The 12,917-nt window shown below is 40.8% G+C and overlaps 2 protein-coding genes across 6 annotated transcripts in view; one reads left to right on the top strand and one right to left on the bottom strand.

Moving 5' to 3' along the window:
• wwox (WW domain containing oxidoreductase) overlaps window positions 1–10,006 on the top strand; it is a 946,567-nt gene extending 936,561 nt beyond the window's left edge. For all 4 annotated transcript variants that reach the window (XM_043706559.1, XM_043706563.1, XM_043706566.1 and 1 more), the window contains one exon: window positions 8,465–10,006. In XM_043706559.1, the coding sequence (XP_043562494.1) occupies window positions 8,465–8,653 (189 nt within the window). In that variant the 3' untranslated portion in view covers window positions 8,654–10,006. The remainder of the gene's footprint in view (window positions 1–8,464) is intronic.
• An 823-nt stretch (window positions 10,007–10,829) lies between these two features.
• mafa (v-maf avian musculoaponeurotic fibrosarcoma oncogene homolog a (paralog a)) overlaps window positions 10,830–12,917 on the bottom strand; it is a 355,825-nt gene continuing 353,737 nt past the window's right edge. For both annotated transcript variants that reach the window (XM_043706570.1, XM_043706572.1), the window contains one exon: window positions 10,830–10,915. In XM_043706570.1, the coding sequence (XP_043562505.1) occupies window positions 10,885–10,915 (31 nt within the window). In that variant the 3' untranslated portion in view covers window positions 10,830–10,884. The remainder of the gene's footprint in view (window positions 10,916–12,917) is intronic.

Raw genomic sequence — 12,917 nt, 5'->3', positions numbered from 1 at the left:
TTTCCTTGCAGCCAGTCACAATGTGCAGTTAAATATTATCTTTTGGAGACCTTTGTGTGCAACAGCAAGTGAAGGACTTAAACAAAGACTTTGTTTTTAAAAAAATCTTTAAAATATACCATAAAGTATGAACAAATAATGTATTAAGGAGAGTTAGGACATAGGAATAAATGGTACAGAAGTAAGTTGAAGTAATTAAATCTGCTCTGTCTGATGAGACAGGCGAAGCCCCTTTAATTAAAGACTGCAGCAATTTTGCAGTTACCACATGAAGCAGACTGGGTCCAATTAGTCACCCACTCAGCTATCACTCTAAGATTTGGCACAGTCAAGCAAAAGAGTCTGAAGAATTTATAAAAGCAGAGAAAACCACAGGTCACCATAGGATTTCATAAGAAATATTAGGTTATTAATTTCATGTAAGATAATGGGAATCAATACAGACCATTTTTCTTTATGAAATATACCCTTCTTCTGACCCAGACATGTCAATGAAAATCACCTTATTATTTTAGTGCTCTGTGAGGATGGAATTTATGCAAAGGAATCAAGACGAAAGATGTGATGACCTCATATTAAAAAATGAACGGTATCCTTAAAGGAACAGCCAGCTTTAGGCAAACTCTGAGTGCTTTGATTTGTCCCTTCAGTACCTTGACCAGATTTGAGACTGATTTAGACAGTTCACTCTCAACCTGGCCCGATCCCCTTCTCACCACACTTCAAAGTTGCTCACAATTGGATAACGCCATTAAAGGATGACTCCTTTAGGATTCCAGTGGTGCATATGAGCTGCTTGCGCTCAGTGAGCTTTTCTGGTCTCAACATTGACTTAAATATCAAGCTGTGCATGGTGCATATCTCTTTTGGGTCATCTGCACACATACATGATGTAAACAATATTAGAAATCAAATCCACTACTTCGCTTGGGATTTTCAAGCAGATAAATAGCTATTGGAAACAAATAGAAGCTGGCAGGAGCTAGGCCTGTAATATGCAGCGAGCTTGGCAAGATTGCGATGAATCTTTCAGTACTGTGTTCCCTTGAGATAGCATATCTGTAGTGATATGGAACATTGAAACTGTTTTTGTAAATGTATCTATTTGCGACAATTACTATGAATACGTTGGGCACAGGAGTAGTTCTTTCTCTTGCTTTGTATTCCTACTTTTATTGCAAAATGTTGGAAGCAGATTCCACACTGTTGTTTTTTACAAACAAAATTCAGATGTACTTGAAAAGGAATTAGGACTGATTGGACAGTTTGAGCCAGTACAGACACAATTGGCCAAATGGCCTCTTTCTGTCCTGTGACAGAAGGTCAGAGAATCACAGGGTATAGAATGGTTACAAAACGGAAGGAGGCCATTGAGCCCAACTCATCCATTCCAGCTGTCAGTAAGTGCAGTATGTGGTCTCATTCCCTGCCCTTTCTCTGTAACCTTGTACTTTTTTGTTTTCTTTTTAAATGTTTAAATAGTTCCATTTTGAAAGGTTTCCCCTCATGTGACTGTTGATTCTTGCATTAATTCCCTTACAGTGATGTCCTCTGGTTCTCAAACTTTCCATTTATGGGATCAGTTTCTCTCCATCCGTACTTTGTGGATGCCTAATGGTTTTGAAGACCTCTACAAACCCTGTCTTTTCATTTTCTGAACAGAATAACCCCACCTTCTCATTGTCTCCTTGTAGCTGCAGTTCCTCATGCCTGGGATCATTTTCATAAAACTTTTCATCATCATCTCTAAAGCCTTCACATTATTCCTGATGAGTGGGGTTCCGTGGTCGATACAGCAAGGTGATTCCACATTCGGTTATCTCCAGAAAGCATATGCACGACATTCAAAGTTGACTTTCGAAGGGCAGCTATGCTTGAATTGTTATATTTTGGGATTGGTGGGAGCCAGAAAATGAATTCTCAGCTATAAACTGCCTTCTGAAACCCTGTTTCCCTGACATTACCTTTTTTGTCCTGTCAACAGAATAAGTCCTTTTAACTAGTCAGACAATGGCAGTGACTAATAGCTGTGAATCCACTGGTAGAGGGAAGGTCTTGAAACTTGCTACTTCCCTTTTGTATTTGGTTGGGAGGGTACAATTTGAAACTTATGATCCTTTCAATCGAATGACTGGGCCTGCTCAACATGACGATTTCACTCTTTAGAAAACTGTGTGCGCCATTTGGGTGATCTGCCCACAGCAACTCACCTTTGTTGGATTCCACTCCACTTCCGCTGCTCCCCCCCCCCTCCCCCAACGCCTGATTAATTCCTCACAGGGTTAGAGTTTAATGGGTCCCATGTGAGCCACTCCCCACTCAAGAGGGTGTTGATTTACACAAGCCTTGAATGTGACCAAGTTCAAGATGTTCGACCATGAAAGCATCTTCATCAAACCTGATCCTGACTGAACATGGATGTCCAATGTTCACTGAAAGGACTATTCCAATGCCTTGTATGTGATTGACAAAGTCAGCACAGACTGCCAGGCAGACGTGTGGATCCCTGCTTTGTATGACTTTGCCGTCTTCAGGTGTGTTCACCAAGCCAGTCTTAAAGGGAATTATCACCCGACAAGTGTGATTAGCAAGCTGAGCTACATGTAGTCGCTCTAACATATACAGACCATGCTTGCTGCACCAGCTTTTTAAAGATAGGGAGTAAAGGGTTATAAAGAACTACAGTCAACAAACTCCAAACTGCAAGGATACAACCTACAGATTCAGCTGGGCATTTAATCTGGAAAAGACTTTTCTTTGAGATGCTAAACTCTCCTATATGGTGACAGAGCCCCTTCAATAAAAATGGAGTGCAAGACTAGGATATGGTTGGACCAACTGAAGCAAATATTCATTCAAATTGCCTTCAAATAATAATTAGTATGTTCTAAGATTTTGAACATTTTCACTAATGATGTATAAAATGGCACTCAGCCGATAATGAGAATATGATTATACATTTGATTTTGCTCCACCTCCTCTCGTATTCCAACTGATAATTATTTTGCCAGTGAGGTAACACGAGCCATGTTAATACAACCGTGCAGTGTTGCTTGTTTTCTGGCTTGCAAGCTGTAGACTGGGGTAGAAAACAGCCTGGTTTGATCATCCTGCTGTGCCAGCTTTCACATTTACATTGCAGATGGTATCAGATAGGTGCCAATTGTTCCAAAAATAACCTAATATTTGGAAACTTGAGGATTTTTACTATTTACTGTGATTTTTGTAAGTAGTTTTAAAGGAAGGACTTGTTTTAGTTCCACTTTAATTTTTGTGTCTTTCCTGGTCCCTTTTGAAGAGATCTCAGAAATCTTCAGCTACAGTCCCGAATCAAACTGATGCTTTTTCAAAGTTGTGTTATCTGCACCAGGCTGCTCTGAGAAATGTTATTTGTTGCTCTGATTTTGTTCAATCTCCTTTGAATACTTGTTTGCTGACGTGAAGATGAGAAGTAAGTGAGTTGATCAGACTTGTGCGTTTTCACTGTTCCAAGGTTTCTAATTTCCTATCCGTGGTTAGTTTCCTGCTGTTGGCTATGGGGCTGCAGAAGGAGAGTGTTAATAGCACCAGCACACCTGGATCTGCAGATTTGAGCAGATTTGGTTAATTGCTGGTCACCAGGAAGAGTGCAAAACTGCCAGGTGGGACTGTCTTGCCCGACCTTGCCACCCTAAAGACCGACATCTGATATAAAGTCTGCCACATGGTCTCTGGGCCCCAGAATGATGAGCTCTGGAGAGGAGGCCATGGGGGGTTGGGAGGGGTGTGCGGTTGGGGTCGGGGTCAGGGTCTTGGGCAGGAAATTTGACAGGGTCACAGCTGACATTTCACCCTGACTGCAATGCTTTTTTCCAAGCCCACTTGTCGACCGAATAAAATCGAGAATGGGAGAAACGCACACACATATGCACAAAAATAGTAGTTTAAATCCATTACTGTTCTACCCCTGTGGCTCTGGGCTGTAATCAGAGTCTGACAAACGACTTGTGAAAGAGAGTGATGAACCCTCATTGTGCAGACACTCTTTAGTTAATCTGAAACCAGATTTCGAGGTAATTTCACATACACTAAAAAGATTGATGGTGTGGCCTGCCTTGACAGCTTGCAAATGTTTGGGAGGATTGAAAATGGCATTGAGACTTGATTAAGGACGGTGCAGGGCTTCAAAGAAGTTTCTCTATTCAGTATATCTATCATTTTAATTTGCAAACTGCCTTTACAACAACTTACAGATGTTTGACCCCTGACAGAGTAGTTACCACTGCAGCCAAATAGGAATCACTGTGGGGAAAACAAGCTTGTGATTCTCACCACATAATCTTTTGAAATGCAGTCAAGATAATATGTACCTGCTCCCAAGCATATTTCTCCTTCAAGCATTGAGTTCCAGTGTACAGTGAACTCCCAGTCCCACCTATTGAGATATACAATGTCTGCAAGGCTGGCACACCGATAACATTTGCTCACAAATTAATTCAGCGTTCTGTGACTGTCAGGATACAGATGCATTTTGAACCATCTGCCGTTGTCTTTCAGCAACTTTTTTTTGTTAAAAACAAACAAAGGTTCTTCAAAATGTAACCAGCTGTAACAAGATGAATGTTCGTTTTCAGGTTGTGATTTTTCCATTGAAAATGTTTCTTTGTAATGCAGAGTTGGAGCGCCAGTACTCAAATTTAACTGATATTGCACTTGTGTATTCATTGGCAAAACCACTCGACGGTATCAAGCCTACCACAAACCCACACAAAATATGTACCTTGGATTCAAACCAGCATGGAAGAGTACCTGGATTTCACATCCAGTGGAGTTCAAAGCAATGAAGCGCAAATGTGGAAACAAGACAGACTTGCAGAATCCACCTTAACATGCAGTTCCTGGTTGGAGGGCAGGAATTTTTTTTTTGCAGCAAATATCTGGTTTTGCTTTGTGAGTTTTTTTCTTAACTTGGAAACCTAGCTGTATCCCCTTCAAGAGTACAGGAGATGACAAGCCTGGCCATATTCTCTCTATTTCTGACTGAACTAACAAGAGCGTTCATGCACCATTTGTTCCTAGTCAGGCTGACAAAAAGCATTCAGAAGTCAAAACAAGGATGCCTTGCAATCAAAAACTCACTAGCTCCTGAGGAATATGAATCAGATTGCAAGCAATCCTCTGGCCCACACTTCAGTGTTTTAGCATGGAGGAATGTGCATTGATACCATTATCTTGTTCACCATTTTGGCAATGTCTCTTTTCACCATTATAGTTTCACAATGAACACAGATATCAAACAGATGTGAAGTGCTTCTCAGGTTTTTTTTTACTCTAACAGACTTGGAGAAACAGCAGCAAATCTTCGCCTGGAGATAATTACATGCACTTTCCAGGAGGGTCACTGCATAGCAATGAGCTGTGGAAATTTCCACTCGCACCCAGTTACTCGTTTTACCAATCGATTCAGCTCTTGGCTGAAATAAAGCATCCTTCTTACTCGACATTAAGCTTTACTCTCCTTCCTTTTCTCTGCCTCACAACTGGGATTACAGGTTGCGAGGCTGGCTGGGATCTGATACAGCAGACAGGAAGTGTTAGTTGTGATGTTCTCGTGTGGGATAGACTTAACAGACCAGCTGGTCCATTCTTACCCATTCTTTCATATGTTTATACTTTGCACCATAACTTTGTGATATGCACTGTTACAGAGTCACTTAACAGATAACATACGTATTCAGTTATCCATGAAGTGATTGCAAGATCCTCTGAGATAACGCCCAAGTGGATACAACCAACAACTGGCCCATTAGACTGAAGAGGATGGATTGGCCCTGGACATAACTAAATAAGCAGCTGCAACGTGGGCAATATTTGATAAGAATGGGCTTTCCCTTCCCATTTGAACTCCTGTAGTTAGGATGCCGAGCATCTATTTTGTGTATTCGAGAAATATCACAGATAAGTCCAGCTCTACAATAGGGGAGACTGACTTAGTAGGATCATTAACCAGGAAATCACGTGGCTCGGAAACCCAAGGAGGAAATTTATCCTCTTGCCCCCCCCCCACCCCATGTCCATTGAATAATTTCCAGTTGGAGGAGTCATTCTTCAACCCTTATTGATGCCTAGCCACTACCTCATTGCCTATGAGCTTTGCTGTCAAACTGGTGGAAGTATAGCTCCAGTGTGTTTTCCTTTTGGCAGCATTTTATCTGACAGGAGAGTGATGGAACACGCACAACACGGTCACCTCTGAACTCACTAACTTCTCAGTGCTACTGAGGCCAAGGAGAAAATAATAAGAATTGAGGTTTATGGTGTTAAGATTTTGGCTATATTTTGAAAGCAAATTCATTGAGCTTGATTTAATAGATGATATTCCATTTGTGATATTTGCATAGAGAATAGCAGTGGCTGGTCTAGGGGTAAAACAAAAATCTGTCATGAAACATTATGAAATCCCTTAGGGTCAGGGCACATCATGATCATTACTTGTCTGCCTAACATGTACTGTGTTTCAGTGCATGGGTCATGCAAGAATTGTTTCTCTAAATAATTTCTCTATTTTAAGTTAATTTACCAAGTCCAGCAGAAGGACTAAGAGATACCATTCCATTTTGTTTCACCTATGATGTGCTCCTCCAGTCTCCGCATTTCTAATCTCCCATCCTCTCCTAATAGCAGCACGATGATTAAACATTAGACTTCTTAAGCCATCCTCATGAACTGCGAAACTAATCTGGAGTCATGTCACAAGATGCCTACAGTTGACTTAGAACCGGTTTGATTACAAATATCACTTGGAACACCAATTGGAGATATTCCCAAAAGCCCAATGATTTTATCTCTTTCTTGAGCCATGAGCAAAGTCCCATTTGTAACTTCAATTACAGCTGATAATGCCTTAGCAATAGGCTTCCTTTAACACTCTGCAATGAATAGCACCACATTAAAAAGTTATTTACCTCCCATATTGACTTTTGAAACCAGGCACAGTTGTATTATGCAGTGACACTCTGGGATCTGAACACAATAATGAGCTTTCATAGTTCCTGAGAGGTCTCAGTGCAACCCAAGCTTGTGAAATTTCAAACATATATCAGCTACAGTTATATTGAATGGTGGAGCAGGCTCAAAAGTACATCCTTTTTCTGTACTTATTTTTGCATTTTCTTGTCGTGTTTGATTGGTTTTTGCACATTGATCTTGATGTACACAAATTCATCTTTTTGAACTGGAAGGACACAAAGGCCCACCTTTTGGGCACCAACTCTGCCAATATTTCAAACCACAATATTCAGAACAATTAGAGCTTGAACAAGACATTTCCTTTTAAATAGCATCCTGATTTTTGCTAGCTATTCAAGTTGGTGTTTTACGATATGCTAAGAGGGCTTAGTCCTTAAGGCTTCTGAAGCTTTCAATAACTTTTCACCATTAACTAAGTAAATGCCAGGGGGAAGATTTTCTTTAACTGCTCTGGCTGTTAAATATTGGCTGGTGGGAGCCATAGAGTGAAATTGAGTGGGGAGTAAAACACCAAGTGCTCCATTTTCCATCTATTAGTTTAATTGGATGGAAAATTGGGTAGGCTTCATTATAAGCATGCGATCCTTCCCATGCATTATTCCCCTTGGCTCTACCGAGGCAATACTTTATGCCCAAGTGTAAAAAAAGCATCACCCCACCCTACCTCATGGTCCACTCTAGGAATTCTTCTCCACAATATGACCTTCCACCCTCTCTTTATCCTGCTGTTGGCTGCAAATTCAATAGTGTTGCCTTCTGGCCAGTTTGTATAAGGTGCCTCAAGGTGACGCAGAAAATAATTGATCTGCATATACCCCTTAGGGGTGCATTGCATCAGATTTTAAAATTGTAATGTATCTTTTGTCAAAAAAAAGATCAAATGTGTATTAGCACAGTTCACATAGGCATTCATGTCAGGAAGGATGCACCAAGTGAATTATAGCCAGCCAGCACTGGCATTTTACTAAAATGAGCTTAATGAATTGGGAGAACGAACACGAGGTAGATAGACCCATAGTGGCATGACTTAACTCGGTGTCTTGTTCAGTGGCGATACTGTAGGGAAACTAGAACCTGCTCAGTCTACAATTGCTGCAGTAATGCTCAGTCATTCAAGGGTTTAATACACTTTGTAGCTGGTAACTTTGGCAGAAATCGTTGACAGACTTTTACACAATTAAATCAGCTTGATGAAAGCAGAATGGATAGATTTGGCACATGTCACTATGCTTACGCTTTGTAGGTTTGTGCTTAATTAGAGAGTACTGGCTGATTTCGTTTTTTTTGGCAGGAGTTTTTAAAACATCAATGCTGTCAGAATAAATTCAACATCAAATACCTGCCACAATGCAATGGTGGAGATGTGATAGTTTTTGCATTGTTCAATATATTTTAGTCTTAATTGTTATTATTTTTTGGTCTGGAAATTTATCTTTCCTTTCATGTTTTGTTCCAGCAACAGGGAGCTGCCACCACCATCTACTGTAGCATTGCCCCGGAGCTGGAGGGACTGGGAGGGATGTACTTCAACAACTGCTGTCGGTGCCTGACGTCTCAGCAAGCCCAGGATGAAGCATCAGCCTGTGCCTTGTGGGAGCTGAGCGAGAAGCTGATCCAAGAGCGAGCTGGCAGCCAACCTGCCTAACATGCAGCCCGGCTTGTGAAGACGGAAGCAAGGAACCTTGCACCAGAAAACTGCTGTCCTCAAATATTCTCTCTTTTTCTCTCTCTCTCCCTGTCTAGTTCTTTGCCAACGTTATCAGTGTGTGAGATTGAGCGCTTCTCAAATAAAGCTTAACCCTTTACAACCTCTGGTGAATTCTGACTGTTGTTTGAGGAATAGATCAGGTTTCACTCGTGAAGAGAATGCAATTAGTAATTAGTACACTCTGTTAAACAGTCTCATTATCAGTAATCATCACTAATGAATAATTATGTAATAATTAGCATGGCAACAGAAACTAACATCCTCTATTTATAATAAGTAGGTGCAAGCTGTTATTAGACCCTCCTCAAAGGGTTAATGATCACAAAGGAGGCAATTCCTTAATCTTGGACTACTGCGATTATGTAGCAAGTTTTTGTTTTGTGTTCCATTTTCAACATAGCTTATTAAAAAAGATGTTTCTGCTTTATTGCTCATTGTGAGATGTTCACTTGGCTGCAGGATCTTTCCTCATCACTGCACAGCTCCCTCCCAACTGGAAGGATTGGACAGTATTGGTCACTTAGATATCCACCTGTACTTTCTGTCATGTGAAGGGCCAGTTGGAGACGCAGTAATCGTGGGGTGAACAGGATTTCACTTTTTTGTTCTCTAAATCCATATACCCCTACCTTGCCATAAACTGGGGTATCAGAATGTTAAAGCAACAAAGTGTTGGTTCAGATAATGGCACATCTAGAACTAAAGACAGAAAAAAACAACTTCTGAGCAGTTGTGGATGTAAATGAATAGTGGGGAGACTCTGATACTGGAACCTGCAACCATTGTTACCTGAAACCCTCTCATCCCGTCCCCATTTGACCAGACATTTTATGAAATGACTCAATCACATCGGCCTGGTCTGAATTTCAAATCCAGGTACAGATGCCCCCACGTTGTGACAGACGCACAATATTGTTGTGCAGGATATCTGAGTGAAAAGCATAAAATGCTGGCAACACTCAGCATGCTTGGCAAAGTCTGAGCAGAAAGCTAACATTTAATGCATCATGATGATTACTTTTCATCAGAACTCTTACAGTCCTGCATTCATTCTTCTGAGCATTTCCAGCATTTTCTGTTTTTAGCCTCCAGTCTGACCATGAATAAATTCACACAATGTGCTTTGATCTCCATGAACAAGGCTTAAGGAAGCCAGGTAGGTGGGGTTCAACTTTGTTAATCCTAAAATACAGTCCTTCGCAGCTGTAGGAAATGAGTTAGAGTTTAAAACGTGAAGCTATGAGATGGGGTTTGATGTGCCACAGTGTCCTTTTTTTCTCTCTCTGAGAGGGGTCCTAATGCCCAGAGCAAATAACTAAGCGGACTAAATCCTGCAGCGAACCCACTGTTACCAACAGACTGTAGATTTTCACCAATCTTCCTTTAGTTGGGATTAAAATAACATTTTTTTAAAAAAGCAAATCCTTTTAAAAGTCCGCAGTCATCTCCGATGTGACACACTAGTAATGTAAAGTCTGGCAGGATGGATGGACCAGGTTTTGTATATCTCAGCCTGTTTGGAATCCAGTAGACCAAAAGGGTGGTCTCAGAATCTCGCTTTGTGTGACTACCCGTAATCTAACGTCAATCATAATGACTGTGAGAATCGGAAGCACTGTTGAGTTATGTGCATATATCAGAGAAGCCTAACTATGTACACAGGGTGCCATCAGCGACTGTGGGATTGAGATCAGGGTCAGTTATTGTCTTAGCAAGGTCTTCATTTGCAGATATAAGACTGTTTTGCCGACGTACACACAGTTTTTTTAAAAAAAAGTTTTTCTTTGCTCAGTTTATTTTGAAAGTAATGCCAGCATCTTGTCATTTTGTGGGGTTTGTTTTCTGTTAAATACTGCCACTGTCTTTTATTCAAACATCATGCGTACGTATTTTTAATATATATATATGTATATAGAAATTTATATATGTGTATGTGTCTGTGTGTGAGAGAGACACCTGAACGAGTAGTCGTCTTCATTTGTTCATTGCTGTCCTCTGCTTTTTAAAAAAAAACCGAAGTGGAAGAAGAGGAAGAAACTATAAACTAGCCACAGGAGTCTTGAGAACGCTTGCTGTGTTGGTTGGCTTTCTCATAGCGTCATCTTTTATGTTCTCTCTGAGGTTTTGTGCTTTATGGCGGACGCTAGAGCCGCAGGGAAAGTTTCGATCTAAGCAATCAGCATTCCGGCATCATGTTTTCTGCGGAGAAAGGAAACGATGAAAGGTGAAAACACAGATCAGCACAGTCCTAGGCGAGGACCCTTTTCAAAGGCTGTTCGTATTCACAACAACGAGACACTCCACTTATGTAGCGCCCTGAGTGCCGCGAACTGCCACCAGGTCTTTCACTAGAATAATCATCAATTTTTGATACCCGTTCACGTAAGGAGCTATAAGTACACGTTTCCATCAAACAGCTAGGGTTGAAAGAACACAATATAGGAACAAATTATTGCAGATGCTGGAATCTTCACCAAAAACAACAAATGCTGGAGATCACAGCGGCTCAGGCAGCATCCATGGAGAAAGAGCAAGCTAAGTCTTGATGTCTTCTTCACCAGCTCTGATGAAGAGTGATCTCGACTCGAAACGTTAGCTTGCCTGCCCTCTCTCCATGGATGCTGTGATCTCCAGTATTTGTTGTTTACAGAGTTGACAGAACCTTCTAGAAGAAAGTGAGGACTGGAGATCAGAGCTGACAATGTGTTGCTGGAAAAGCGCAGCAGGTCAGGCAGCATCCAAGGAGCAGGAGAATCGACGTTTGGGGCATAAGCCCCTCTTCAGGATTTCCTGAAGAAGGGCTCATGCCCGAAACGTCGATTCTCCTGCTCCTTGGATGCCGCCTGACCTGCTGCGCTTTTCCAGCAACACATTTTCAGTGTTGAAAGAACATCAACTTAAATGAGGGAAAGACATGGAGAGAATTTGGGAAATGTAAGGGGTAACAACAAAGAGAACATGCAGATATACCAAAGGCAAGTCCACAGAGGAATTTGTAAGCAAAGAGAAGCATTTACACATGGAGGGGCGATGACTAGGGTTGATCAAGTGGTTAAAGGATTTCAATCCAGGTGTCCAAAACCTGAAAGAACTTCATGATGCAAAAACACTTTGAACTGTACCATGAATCATAATTTACCATCAAACACATGTTATTTGGGAGATTAGTTCAAGTGATACCATGGGCCTCCAGGCAACAACAATGAGATTACAGTAAAATTGCCCAATGCTAAATTTAAAGTGTACGTTGCAATCACAGTTCCTCTATCCAAACATGCCAAAATGTTCACAAAGAATTATGATTAAAAATCTATTAAAAATAACTGCTGATTTCCTGTTTTGATTTTTTTTTGCTTTGTCTTAATCAGTAAGTGATTACAACATTATGGGGGAGGGGGAAAAGCCAAATTAACAGCAGTAGACTTGATAATTAAACCATGTGCCTCAGCAAAGTTTAAATTGCATTCAGGGGTGTGTTAATTCAACTCAATTTGTCCAGCAAACTAATGCTAACTGATTTGGGTCATCAGTAATATTTTACAAATATGTCTCTAGAAATAGAGTGATTGAAAAGGAATTATGTTACAGGTTTTAAAAGTAAGTTTGTCATGAATCCTTTAAGAATTATATTTACTGGTAGCGCCAAATTGTTCTATGAAGTGTGTGTATTTGTGTGAATAGTCTACCCTCACTTACCCCGCCCCAAAAGCCTATAAATATGTCTTTTCTTTTGGATCCAAATGTTTGACTGTTTGGAGTTGATGAAGGCATCTGCAAGAGATTAAATGTCAGATGTGAACAAATTCCACTGTATGTTGGAGACTATTAGTGAGGTTTTAGCTGCCATAGCAGTGTCTCTTTACTGAAGATAAATAAAATGTCAGAGCTGAGATGAGGGAGATTTACCCACACTTCGCACTACTGGAGAAAGCAGCTCTTAATTCACTCAGCGGGTGTTTCCCTGCCATTATTTGCAGTGGCCGTGCCAAATCAATGAACTGTGAAAATGCTTTTTAACTCATTGATTGTCAACATGCTTCTCTACTCTTTGAGGGGCGGTTTGTGGCTGGGTCCTGATCGAACCACATCACGCTGGTGATCCTCTTCGTTGCCAGTTAAATGCACAGAACACAATGTTCTTTCAGAATGCAAATGATTCAGAAATCATGATAATCCTCAAAATAGTATTGCAGCCTACTCA

Source organism: Chiloscyllium plagiosum, chromosome 17 (assembly GCF_004010195.1).
Source record: "Chiloscyllium plagiosum isolate BGI_BamShark_2017 chromosome 17, ASM401019v2, whole genome shotgun sequence".
NCBI classification, from domain to species: Eukaryota; Metazoa; Chordata; class Chondrichthyes; order Orectolobiformes; family Hemiscylliidae; genus Chiloscyllium; species Chiloscyllium plagiosum.
The sequence above is the reverse complement of the archived record's forward strand: the minus strand, read 5'-3'. Positions and strand labels throughout refer to the sequence as shown.